Here is a 13,175-nt window from a genome sequence, read left to right on the forward strand (position 1 = left end):
ACTGTGACTGCAATGAGTGTGCACGGAATCGATCGGCACATTCAGCGAGGGGGATGTTGGACATTAGGGGGTGCCTGTGCGCACCAGGCACCCCTCGTTCGCATGCCTATGATCCATACTTACCTACATTTTATTTCTCCTCTCCGGGAGAAGCCCGGAGAGGAGACGCTGCAGGTGTCTTCGGGGGGCGGTGCCGGTCTGTGACATCACTAAGCGCCACGATTTGCGTCATTTTAACCCCTTCTCCACCCGACGGACCCGCGAATGTGGGAGGTTATCTCTCTATCCTGCTTGCATCACTAGGGTGCGAGCAGGATGCGGGAGACCTGCCCACTCTTCCGGAGGTGCGGGGGGCTACCCCAAAAAACGGGAGCCTCCCACAGCTTCCGGGAGAGTAGGTAAGTATGCTATGATTGGGTGTACTGTAAATATACGCCAAAGAAAATGCTAAATCGCCTAGTGTGTACCCAGCCTTAGGAATCCCTGAGAGCTGGAGTTGGGAAACACTACCTTAAGTAGATTAGGAGGTGCACGTTATGCCAATGCTTAGCGCAAGCAGACATTTTTCTTCGGTCTTCGTATGTGTCCGAGTTGCACGGCACATGCGTCCTGAAGGTTACCACACTAAGGGGGTAATTCAGATCTGATCGCAGCATCAAATTTGTTAGCAGTTGGGCAAAACCATGCGCACTGCAGGGGGGGCAGATATAACATGTGCAGAGAGAGTTAGATTTGGGTGTGTTATATTGTTTCTGTGCAGGGTAAATACTGGCTGCTTTATTTTTACACTGCAATATAGATTTCAGTTTATAAAACACCCCACCCAAATCTCTCTCTCTCTGCACACGTTATATCTGCCACCCCCCCCCCCCCCTGCAGTGCACATGGTTTTGCCCAACTGCTAACAAATTTGCTGCTTCGATCAACTCTGAATTAGGCCCTAAGATGCAATTTGACATTACATGTAGTGAGATGGACTTTCAGTGGGCGTTTCTGGGAGATAACAGGGGAGTGGCTAGCCAGACGCGGGCGTATCGCTGACACAGGAGGCCATGGACAGACAGCAAACTTGCACTTGCCATAAGACCAATGCTGCGACTGATGGTGCAATGATGGAGCATTTAAGTATGTGGTGTGATGGAATAGTACCGCTGCCAGCGGGCATGTCTGTAGGCATTTGCATAAAGATGCAGATGCTGTTTCAGAAAAACATGCATACGTGGATATGTGCACCACTGAATGAGGTCCATAGTAGACTGTCAGTGTAACCATACAGAAGAGTATTGCAGGGCTGGAGTTTCATCTTTGTTCTCACTATTACCCCTTTCACATCACACAAATAACTCGGTATCGACCCGGCATATTGGCGGGTTGTTAGGGGTCAGTGTGCGGTATGAAAGCGCTGTGTCAGAATTAACGGGTCACCTGACCCGGTAATTCAACCCGGGTTATAAGAAGGGTTATTCCCGGGTTGAATACCGGGACAGTGGCCGCGTAAATGGATTCCCGGGTTGATGCGACCCGGGGACCCGTTTACTAGATAGGGAGAGGCGGCACGGAGATGAGCTCATCTCCCAGAGCTGGCTCCGCCCCCCCTCCCCCCCGTCGCTATGGCAACCGACCTGGCATATTGCCGGGTCTGGAAGCCAGCAAAAGGGGTAGCAGAGTCTCCAATGCTGGATCCCACCCGGGAAAGACCCGTTTCCAATTCCCGGGTGGGATCCGTATTGGAGATCTGAAAGGGGTATTAGGGGAACATGTAAGCAGTGATACGAGTGGAGAAGTGAGCCAGTGGAAAAGTTGCCCATGGCAGCCAATCAGCTGCTCTTTATAGTTTTATAGTATGCAAATTATAAATATTACGTCAATGCTGATTGGTTGCCACTGGCTCACTTCTCCACTTTTATCACTGCTTAGTACATATCCCCCTAAGTTACATTAACTGTGTCGTCACTTTTCATCACTGCGCGGCTCCGCTATGATCCTCCTCATTGCACGGCTCCGCTTTGATCATCCGTATAAGTTACATCAGCTACATGTATTTGTTCACTAAATATAATTATTAAAAAATATATATATTTTTTGTTTGTGCTGTACCCCAGTGTACTATACAATTTTTATTTTATTTTTATAAGTACTGTGACACTGCCGGACAGACCGCAGTGTATTATTATTTTGTACTCATAAACGTATTGTGTGACACTGTTGATGAAGGTCAACCGGAGTGTAAAATATTTTATTTCGTACTCATACACGTATTGTATGACACTATGGGTTAAGGTGGTACCACAGAATTATATACTTTATTTTGTACCCATACACATATGGGGCCTAATTCAGACCTGATCGTTCGCTAGGTTTTTTTTGCACTGGTGCGAACAGATAGTCGCCGCCAATAGGGGAGTGTATTTTCGCTTTGCAAGTGTGCGATTGCATGTGTAGCACAGCTGCACGAAAAGACCTTGTGCAGTCTCTGCACAGCTCAGGACTTACTCAGGCGCTGTGATCACATCAGCCTGTTCGGGGCCAGAATTGACGTTAGGAACCCTCCCTGCAAACGCTTGGACACTCCTGCATTTTTCCAACCACTCCCTTAAAACGGTCAGTTGCCACCCACTAACGCCTTCTCCCTATCAATTTCCTTGCGAACGGCCGTGCAAACCCTTTGCTGAGCGGCGATCAGCTTTGCACCAGTGCGACGCGCCTGCGCATTGTGGTGCATACGCAGTTCTGACCTGATCGCAGTGCTGCAAATAACGCTAGCAAGCGATCAGGTCTGAATTACCCCCATTGTGTGATACTATTGGTGAAATTAAACCGCAGTGTTTGATTACTATTTCTGATTCATTCATACACGTATTGTGTGACACTGTGGGTGACGTAATATATTTTATTTTGAAATGGAATCGGATGTCGGTGACAATGACATCATCTTACCTATGTGGCGACAGTTTGTGCACGCAGAGACCATTGGCAGCTTGTTTTGTGGGGGCTCAAAAAAACCAAAACTTTCAGTCACAAGTGGCAATCCCTGTCACTGAAGTGATGATTGGTTTGTTAAACTGTGCATGTCCTGTTTAATATATACAACACAAGGGAGGGCCCCAAGGACAATTCCATCTTCAACCTCCTTTCTTTACATTATGCGCTGTTTAAAGCATTGCTGACAGTCTTCTTGTGTAGACGACAAACATTTTCAGTTTCACACTTGATTAAACTGCCATTCTGTTTCCTAGATGTGCCATGTTGGAAACTTAAGTGCCACATGTTTGTGCCGCCCACTGCAGACTTGCCTACTCTCCCGAATTCTGCGGGAGACACCCGGTTTCTCGGGTAGTCCCGTGCAGCCCCGGAAGAGTGGGCACCCCTCCTGCATTCTGCCCACTTTCTAGGAAAGGGGGCAGAATGGGGAGCTAAATAGTGCCGAATCGAGGACCTGGCAGAGGGGGCGGGGCTTATATGCTAATCACGCCATTCAAACTCCGCCCACATGCAAATACCGCCTAATCGCGGTATTTGCTTGGACAGTGGGTGGGGCCTAATTACGTCATTGGTCCGCCCACCTGCTTCTCCTCTCCGAGTATCTCCCGGAGAGGAGAGAAGAAAAGTAGGTACAGTAAGTATGGCCCACTGCTGTCGCTTAGCTTAGTCATTCAGCTACCTCGGTGCAACCTATTGGCCTAAAAGGGGATGAAAACAATATTGTGAGCAGTGAGGTGGTCAAAAATGACTGGAAATGAGTGAAAATTAATGTTATTGAGGTTAATAATAGTGTTGAAACAAAAACAGGCCCAAATTCTGTAATTTTTGTTGTTTTTATGATTTTTGTAAAAAAAAAAATACAGCTTCAAAACCAAAACCAGCAAGGGTTGTTTTGACAAAACCAAAACAGATCCAAAACACGAGGGAGATACAGAACCAAAACCAAAACCCATGATTTGGGCTGGCATATGTTCCTAATTACAATGGAATGGACATTGTTGGTGGGTCACCAGATTTTATATAGGCATAGAGAAACAAATATAAACCACAGGAATAAAAAGTATTTCAGGATATTATTGTTGCGATCTTATGTACTTGTGTGATTGTGTCAGTGAAGAGCTCCATGTGACATGTGCGGTCTCAGGATGGGATGGTGGCTCTGGGTCAGCGCTACCATTAAGTGATTCTAGGTGATCACCTTAAGGTGCCAATGATTAGGGGAGGCCTAAAATACTGAAGGAGTGACAGAATTTAAGGTCATGCAGCATTGTTAGTGCCCTGTGCTGTGAAGCCCCACACTGAGATGTGGCCACTGACATGGAGGAGAGGCAGCTTTGTACCTGAAAGCAGTTAGCTGCTGCTCCTTTATATTGGTGATATGCTGAGGTGCGAGGAGGGAGGGGAAAGGGTACAGATTACCACTGTAGGGGCCAGTGCCAGATTAAGGTCCACAAGGGCCTGTAGCTGAAGTTTATGAAGGGCCTATTGTGTGCCGCACAGTGGGTGTGATTAGCGCCGCAGAAAAAATCTCCTGTGTGGACATTACTCTTATCTACTCACACCTCATCACTGCACTGTACAGTATAACTGACCTACTACTCCACACCACATGCTACCTCCTCGCACTATATCACTGCACTACATTCCGCACTATATCACTTCACTATCACCACATACTACACCTCCCCGAACTACCGCCCAACAATACATATCTGCCCTACCTGCCCATACTACAGGCAGGATGTACTAAACGGAAACCCCCATTTACTGCATTTTCCGAACGTACTAAGTGATGGCCAACGGGGCACCGCTGCGGAGGGGAATGCCTTTTGCTGGCATCACCCCATAGAAGCCTCTGGGCTTATTTCCGCTGGTGTCCACCCAGCATATCCTGTGGCCGCCCCATCATCTCAGTGCATGCGCAGAATAACTCCCGGATCATAAACCTGGAAGTCCAGGGCCCGCCGGAGATCGTGAAGGACAGCTGTTATCGGAAGAGCTCGCAATCCTAATCGCATACTGTATGTAAGTACATATGCGATTAGCATTACGACAATCAATGGCGATGTCACTTAGTACATCCCGCCCTACAGCACTACACTGCCTCTCCACACTGCATTTGTCTCTGTCTCTGTGCCCTAGTCTCTGCATACAGAGCAGCTCCAGACTGAGGTGGGAGAAGTTTCGAGTGAGGCAATACAGACAGGATAGGGGGAACGGAAAGGCGGGCCTGAGGATGGGAGGAGTAGAAGAAAAAAGGGGGACAGCTGGGTATAGGATCAGGAAGGGGCTACTCTGGATGTTTGCCTACTCAAATGTCGGCTGAGAGAAGGCAGAGACACAGGTGGAGAGGGGACAGGGACACAGGTGGGGAGAGAGGCAGAGATGTATTTGGAGAGGGAGGCAGAAGCGCAGATGAAAAGAAGGCAGAGACATAGGTGGATAGGAAGGTAGAGATAGAGATGGAGAGGGAGACGGAAGCACAGATAGAGAGAAGGCAGACACACATGTGGGGAGGAAAGCAGAGATACAGGTGGAGAGGGGGCAAAGGTACTGGTGGAGAGGGGGGTAGATACACAGGAGGAAAGGGAGGCAGACGCACAGGTGGTGAAGGGGGAAGAGACACAGCTGGGGAGAGGGCAGAGATACAGATGAAGATGGAGGCAGAGACACAGGTGTGTGAAGGGGCAATGACAGAAGTGGGGAACGAGGCAGAGGCGCAAGACAGGTGGCAAGAGGGGCTGACAAACAGGTAGTGAAGGTGGCGGAGACACAAGTGAAGAGGTAAGCGGAAGAACAGAAAGGGAGAAGTCAGAGATACAGGTGGAGAGGGGGCAGAGGAACAAGTGAGGAGGGAGGTGGAGGCACAGATGGTAAAATAAGCAGTAGCACAGGTGTGCAGGGACAGAAACATAGGGAGGGGTAAAAGACACAGGTACTAAAATGGTGAATTGGGAGGGACATAGTCTAAGGGGGCAGTGGCTTAAATGATGCGGTCGTACCTAGACAGCTGATATCCCAGGCCATTTAGGGGTAAACTTAACCTTATAGCACACAGCCTCCCCAAATCCCAGTCCAATGCTTCTCTGAGAGGTACTCCGGAAGAGAGCATCATGTACATCAGGGGGTGCAGCAAGTACATAGGAAGAGCAGCGATTCCTGTGGTAACAGCTGCATTGTATACCTCCTGGTACCTCTGTCCTGAATACTCTATTACTCATGCAGGAAGCCTGCAATGTGAAATTCACCTCTATATATGACACAAAGTTCATACATCCATACTATGCAATGTTATAGTCAGGCAGAGATATGAGCACCAAAACACTTCTCACTTTAGGGGAGATGTATCAAGCCTTGGAGAGAGAAAGAGTGTCCAAATCAACCAATCAGTGTCATGTCGAACTCTGTACTGGATAAATGACGGAAGTTGGCTGGATGATACCATGGGAACTTCTAAATTTGGGGGTCATTCCGAGTTGATCGCAGCTGTGCTAAATTTAGCACAGCTACGATCATGAACTCAGACATGCGGGGGGACGCCCAGCACAGGGCTAGTCCGCCCCGCATGTCAGTGCCGCCCCCCCCCCCCCCCGCAGAAGTGCAAAGGCATCGCACAGCGGCGATGCCTTTGCACTCCAAGAGTAGCTCCCGGCCAGCGCAGCTTTAGCGGCACTCCCCGCACGGTCCGGCCAAGCCTGCGTTGGCCGGACCACGCCCACGAAACGGCGGCCAAACGCAGCCGTTTCACCCCCTCCCACCCATCGACCGCCTCTGCCTGTCAATCAGGCAGAGGCGATCGTAGCGCAGCGACGGGCGGCCATGTGCCAGCACACTGCGGCGCCGGCGCATGCGCAGTTCTGACCCGTTCGCTACGCTGCGAAAAACTGCAGTGTGCAATCGGGTCAGAATGACCCCCTTTATCTCACTAGAATACTTGGTACATCTCTCCCTTCAACAGAAGAAGAAACACACACACATATAACAAAGAACAGAATTAAAAAGTATATTGAATTGTTGTCCACTATCTGTCGCCAATATAATGAGATAAAAAAATGTAAGTTAACATGTCACTAACCATAACTACTGGTTTCCCGTAACTGTAGAATAAAAATCCTTGTAGATCTTTGCATGTAATCCCCGGCTGTGGCTGTTTGTCTCCCTGCTCACATTTTCACCCTTCAGCTCTCTGGAGTCAGCTCTCACTTCAGGACTACTGTAAAAGCAATTACAATAAGAAATCTCTGTTGTTTACTGTAGAATACAGCTGTGCTGGAGCCGCTAACCGGAGCTACGGGCAATGGAATAAACGTGCGCTGTAGAAATAGGAGTAAATACTGAGCGTTAGATCCATTGTGCAGAGGGCAGAATACAGGGTAATAAACCTCCTAATGATAATGTGTGGACCCCTTATTCAAAATTAAAGCATTCATTACCTTTAATACCAAGAAATAATGACACGGAGACTTGAATTTGGCAGAAAATTGTTAGCTATTTATTGTACCCTAACCATTAGAAAACCTGTAAGTGAAAATTTTAGTTAACATGCCGATTCAGCGGCATATGGTGGCAGAAAAAAGAACGGCTATATTCAACTGACGATAACCTCAAACATTAAAATTCCAAACGATCCTAATTTAACACCAACCATAAAATAGGTAATAGGTGCCCGACTCAGACCTTCACGCTGACTACCCACCCTGATGGGTGATGACGCTGCCCCCTGACGGGTGGTCTAGCGGCCTTAAAAGTCAATGGAGTAAGTGTACTGTCTCACTAATACTGCGCTGTTTCATACTTAACTATGGGGGTCATTCAGACCCAATCGCTGCTGTGCGTTTTGGCATAGTAGCGATCAGGTGTGAATTGCGCCGGTGCCGTAGTGTGCCGGCGCATGCCAGACAGCCGATCGCTGTCTTAGGCTAGCAATCGCCTCTGCCTGATTGACAGGCAGAGGCAGTCGCTGGGTGGGAGGTTGCGGACTGGCGGCATTTAGCTGCCATTTAGTGGGCACGGTCCGGGCAATCCAGGCATGACTTAACCATTGGGGGGGGGGGGCGGGCGGCGGCGGCTTTGTGTGAAGTCACGAGCAGCGACGGGTATCTCCCTGCCAGCGCGCAGAAGCTGCGTTGGTAGGGAGCTACTCCTGAAGTACAAAAGTATCGCCTCTGTGCGATGCTTTTGTACTTTTGCGGCGGGGGGGGGGGGGGGGCAGGGGGTGGTTAGGGCCTGACATGCGGGGCATCCACCCGCATGTCAGGGAAGCTGATCGTAGATGTGCTAAATTTAGCACATCTACGATCAGGTCTGAATCACCCCCTATGTGTTTTCTGCTAAAAGCATGTCTGCAAATAAGTCTGTGTGTACTTCTTGCAAGGCTAGGCTTACACCTTCCTCCAATGTCCACTACCTTCACAGGGTAGTGATATGCAGGAATCATTAAAGCTATGATTCAGAGTTAGCTACGGCTAAGCAAGACAGTCAAACCCTGAAAGGACACTTTCATGTTAGCTGTTGCCAACCACAGGCAGGTTCCTCAGCCCCCCCTGTTGGTCTCTCATAAATGCACTCTCCCACAGATGTTGCTGTCTGACTCTGATTCTGAACTACCAGAGGTAGATGAGGGAGATGCAGAGTGGACAAGGAAAATTCCCTGTCCCCAGGAGTTGAGGCCCTCATTTATGCTATTAGAGAGGTGCTCTAGGTGGGTCATTCCGAGTTGGTCGCTCGCTGGCAGTTTTTAGCAGCCATGCAAACGCATAGTCGCTGCCCACGGGGGAGTGTATTTTCGCTTTGCAGGAGTGCGAATGCCTGTGCAGCAGAGCGCCTGCAAACACATTTTGTGCTAAACAAGACCAGCCCTGTAGTTACTTATCCTGTGCGATAATTGCTGCGACGAGTGATACGGTAATGACGCAAACGCCCAGCAAACGCCCAGCCACGCCCGCGGTTTTCCAAACACTCAGTTGACACCCAGAAACGCCCTCTTCCTGTCAATCTCCTTGCAATCGGCTGTGCGTTTGGAATCGTCGCTTGAACCAGTGCAAAACCACAAAAGACTTTGTACCCGTACAACGCGCGTGCGCATTGCGGTGCATATGCATGCGCAGATTAGCTGTTTTTTTCACTGAACGCTACGCAGCGAACAACGTCAGCTAGCGATCAACTTGGAATGACACCTATATCCCACATAAGGAAGCAAAACCAGCAGAGGAATGGTTTTTAAATATGAAACCAGAGTCCTCTGCAACCTTCCCGGTTTCTAAGGAATTAGATTCCCTGGCTAAGGCAGTGTGGATAAATCCTGACAATTACCCCTAAACGGGTACTAAATTAATTTCCTTTCCCTGCAGAGGATAGAAAAATCTGGGAAAACACCTGCCGACAGTGGATACTTCTGTATCCAGGTTGTCACGTAAATTTGTACTACCATAGTATGCGGATGGATTTCTAGAGCTATGGTAACATGGTCTGATGGTATTCTGAAGGGGTTGCTTACTCTACCTCAGGATGAGATAGTTACATTATTATATCCAAGATGCTGCAAACTTTATAAGTGAGGCTGTTAGGGCTCTTAGTATCATTAACGGCCGTACCACTGCTATAGCAGTATCGGCTCGTAGAACCCTGTGGCTCGACATTGTTCAGCAGATGCTGATTCTAAAAAAGGAGTTGAAAACCTTCCTTTTACAGGTGATGCCTTGTTTGGGGAAGACCTGAACAAGTGGATATCTCAGGCAACTGCAGGTGAATCTACATATCTGCCGTCTGCTACGCCACCTGCTAGATGTCCCTATCCTGGGACCCCTCTGCAGTCCTTTCGGGTGGCCAGATTCAGAGGCAAAGCCAGAGGTGACTCCAATGCTGCTAGAGGAGCTCGCGGTAAGTGCCGTAAATCAGCTGCTGCTGGAACTTTGGACCAGGCCTCAGGATCCTCTTCCATGAAGCCCTCCGCATGACGGTGGGCCCCTGCAACAAGGCGACTTTCAGGTAGATGCATATGGGCAGAGTCCTGCTGGGATCCTTGGGTGAGGGACCGCATATCCCAAGGATACCAGCTGGAATTACAGGATCTCCTTCCTCTCAGATTCTTCAGGTCAAGCTTACCCGCTTCACAGGTAGCACGGGTTTCCTTGCAGGAGGCAGTGCAGGAACTGCTTTCTACAGGAGTTACTGTTCCAGTACCTCCTCCGCTGCACACAAAGGGGTTTTACTCAAGTCTCTTTGTAGTCCTGATGCCGGACGGATCTGTTCGGCCGATCTTGAATCTCAAATTCCTGAACCCTTATCTTCAAGTGTTCAAATTCAAGATGGAATCACTAAGAGCAGTGATAGCAAGTATGGAGGAGGGGGAGTTTCTAGTGTCCCTGGATATCAAGGATTCATTCGTGCATATCCCAATATGGCCCTTCACCAAGCGTTCCTCCGGTTCGCTGTACTGGACCAACATTTCCAGTTTCAGACCTTACCCTTTGGTCTCTCCATAGCCCAAGGGTATTCACGAAAGTCATGGCAGAGATGATGCTACAATTGCGCATGATGGGTATCAACATAATCCCGTACCTGGACGGTCTCCTATTAAAGGCGGTGTCCTGGGAATGGCTGCTGCACAGCATCGGCTTGACTACTCGTCTGCTTATGGACCACAAATGGATCATCAATTTCCGGAAATCTCGCTCGGAACCGTCTCAGAGAATTCAGTTCCTGGGAATGATAATGGATACAGTGGGGGTCATTCCGAGTTGTTCGCTCGCTAGCAGTTTTTAGCAGCCGTGCAAACGCTATGCTGCCGCGCTCTAGGAGTGTATTTTAGCTTCGCAGAAGTGCGAACGAAAGGATCGCAGTGCGGCTACAAAATAATTTTGTGCAGTTTCAGAGTAGCTTCAAACCTACTCAGCGCTTGCGATCAGTTCAGACCATTCAGTTCCGGATTTAACGTCTCATTGGGGGCTGTGTCCCAAGTAGAGATGAGCGGGTTCGGTTCCTCGGAATCCGAACCCGCCCGAACTTCAGCTTTTTTTACACGGATCCGAGCGACTCGGATCTTCCCGCCTTGCTCGGTTAACCCGAGCGCGCCCGAACGTCATCATGACGCTGTCGGATTCTCGCGAGGCTCGGATTCTATCGCGAGACTCGGATTCTATATAAGGAGCCGCGCGTCGCCGCCATTTTCACACGTGCATTGAGATTGATAGGGAGAGGACGTGGCTGGCGTCCTCTCTGATAAAGCTAAATATTTATCGTGTATATAACCCTTTATGAGGTCTAAGAACAACGTACGCTATCTACGTAAGAAGTACCGTAAGGGTACGCAAGTTGCGTATCGATCGCTTAGCCGTGATCGAGACGCTCAGGCGTCACGTTCACTCACGGCCAAGTGATCGCAGGCAGGCAGACTATTGGCTGTTGACTTATCGTAATAATTCGCTATAGCGTAGCAGCGCTCGGGACCACGAGGAGATCACCAGCGATGCAGACGCTCACAACGTTAAACCTTTATATCTATACCTTTAGCAATGAAATACACAGCAAACCTTAATGTAGAGACAAAGTGTAAGTGCAACCTTGTGTAACCTGATTAACTACAAAGCTGCTTGAGTGTCACCGATGCTCAGGGAGTACTTAATACTATAAAGAATACACAGATACCTGGGCTTAGGGTCCGAAACCTATTATGTGTATTATGACTATTATACTTGCAAAAGGAATCACAGTACAAAGCATACACTACAATATAACATAAACCAACTAACCAGATAACTACACAGGAAATACAATACAATACAATTTAAGTCTAATCAAGGAAAAATACGAGAGAAAGAGAAGAGAGGGAGAGAGAGAAATGGCTCACAGTAAGACAATATGATTACGGAGAGAACTTACGCACAAGGGGAACGATCGCATGCGCCTCGATATCCAGCTCCCGATTATCAGCAATGAGAACCGTTGAAGAGAGTGAAGTTGGATATGGTCGGCCCGCTATTTATGCCCCACACACAATACAATTCAATGGTCCCTACAATCTCATTGTTCATTGGACACAGGAATTCGGCTTCGCATTATAACAAAAGGTCATAGGTTGATTCATACAGGTGGGCTGTGACTATTTCCAACTGCTCAGGTGGGAGGGAAACTGGGTTTCCCGCCGCATGGGTAATAAAGTGCAAATAAAGTAAATGTTCATAAACTTCTTATGTCCATAACTATTCGCACGAGCGATTGATCTGTTTCAAACCAACACCGGAATATTTCTAATTAAATATTCTTCCGATGGATACTAAACACCACTGTATTACTCCTATCTGACCCTTCGTATCAAACAAAGAGGGATTCCTCTGTTCATAAACATTCTATATTAACCAAACTTTCAGAATCTATCAAAGGGACCATGATCTACAAAATACATTATTAGTGAAAATATGTAACGATTGAGTCACACGCTACGACTACACAAACTTTACCGTAAATACGCATACCGTGCACCAGCGGGTGCACGCAACAGCGGGTATGCGCCTTCACGGGAGAGCGCACGCATGCGCAGCGCGGACCAGTGTGAGGTGCAAATATGGCAGTGTGTATAGAGATATTTTTCTGACTTTGACAGTCCACCCTTTGGCAGTCAATAATAACTGCCACTTCCTGAAAACATTTCAAAAGGAGAAAAATATATGTCAGGGGTTAATTCATTTCCATGGTTGGGTAAGGGAGGAGAGAGGAGTAGGTGGGAAGAGGGTATGACCTAGTGAGATAGCAGAAGCATGTGTGTATGAGTCCATGTTTGGGGGGTCATGTATCATCGTGCCGTACGTGTTGTAAATCAAGCTTCGAGGTATTGCGAAGTATACATTTGAATTCCTTCTTATCCCGTGGTACAGGTCTGTGGATGGGCTGTCAAACTTTACCGAGCTCTTTTCGGATTTTGAACAAAATGGGGAGCACATTTTAGTTGATGATACATGAATGGGGGAATATGTGATTGCTGATATCTGTGCCTGTATTCCCTATACTATGTGTGTCATTACCTGAGGGTTGTAGAAATGAAGAAAAGACATAATTACGGTAAATGCGGTGGTATTCTATGTCAGGTTAATGTACATCTGTCGGTTGAAGTTTTGTTCGGTATCAGTTGAAAGTCGTCTTCTTTGCGCTGTTTTGCTCATTAAGCGTGAGCAATAAGCTTTGTCAATGCCATTAGA

At 48.1% G+C, this 13,175-nt stretch overlaps 1 protein-coding gene across 3 annotated transcripts in view; it reads right to left on the minus strand.

The window, feature by feature from the left end:
- The window catches only part of CYYR1 (cysteine and tyrosine rich 1), a 341,901-nt gene that overhangs the window by 187,172 nt on the left and 141,554 nt on the right, over positions 1-13,175 (minus strand). For 2 of the 3 annotated variants that reach the window (XM_063956387.1, XM_063956384.1), the window contains exon 3: positions 7,058-7,195. In XM_063956387.1, coding sequence (XP_063812457.1) covers positions 7,058-7,112 — 55 coding nt within the window. In that variant the 5' untranslated portion in view covers positions 7,113-7,195. Of the gene's footprint in view, positions 1-7,057; positions 7,196-10,542; positions 10,684-13,175 lie in introns of all 3 variants that reach the window. The other variant, XM_063956385.1, reaches the window with a different exon arrangement.

This window comes from Pseudophryne corroboree, chromosome 2 (assembly GCF_028390025.1).
Source record: "Pseudophryne corroboree isolate aPseCor3 chromosome 2, aPseCor3.hap2, whole genome shotgun sequence".
NCBI classification, from domain to species: Eukaryota; Metazoa; Chordata; class Amphibia; order Anura; family Myobatrachidae; genus Pseudophryne; species Pseudophryne corroboree.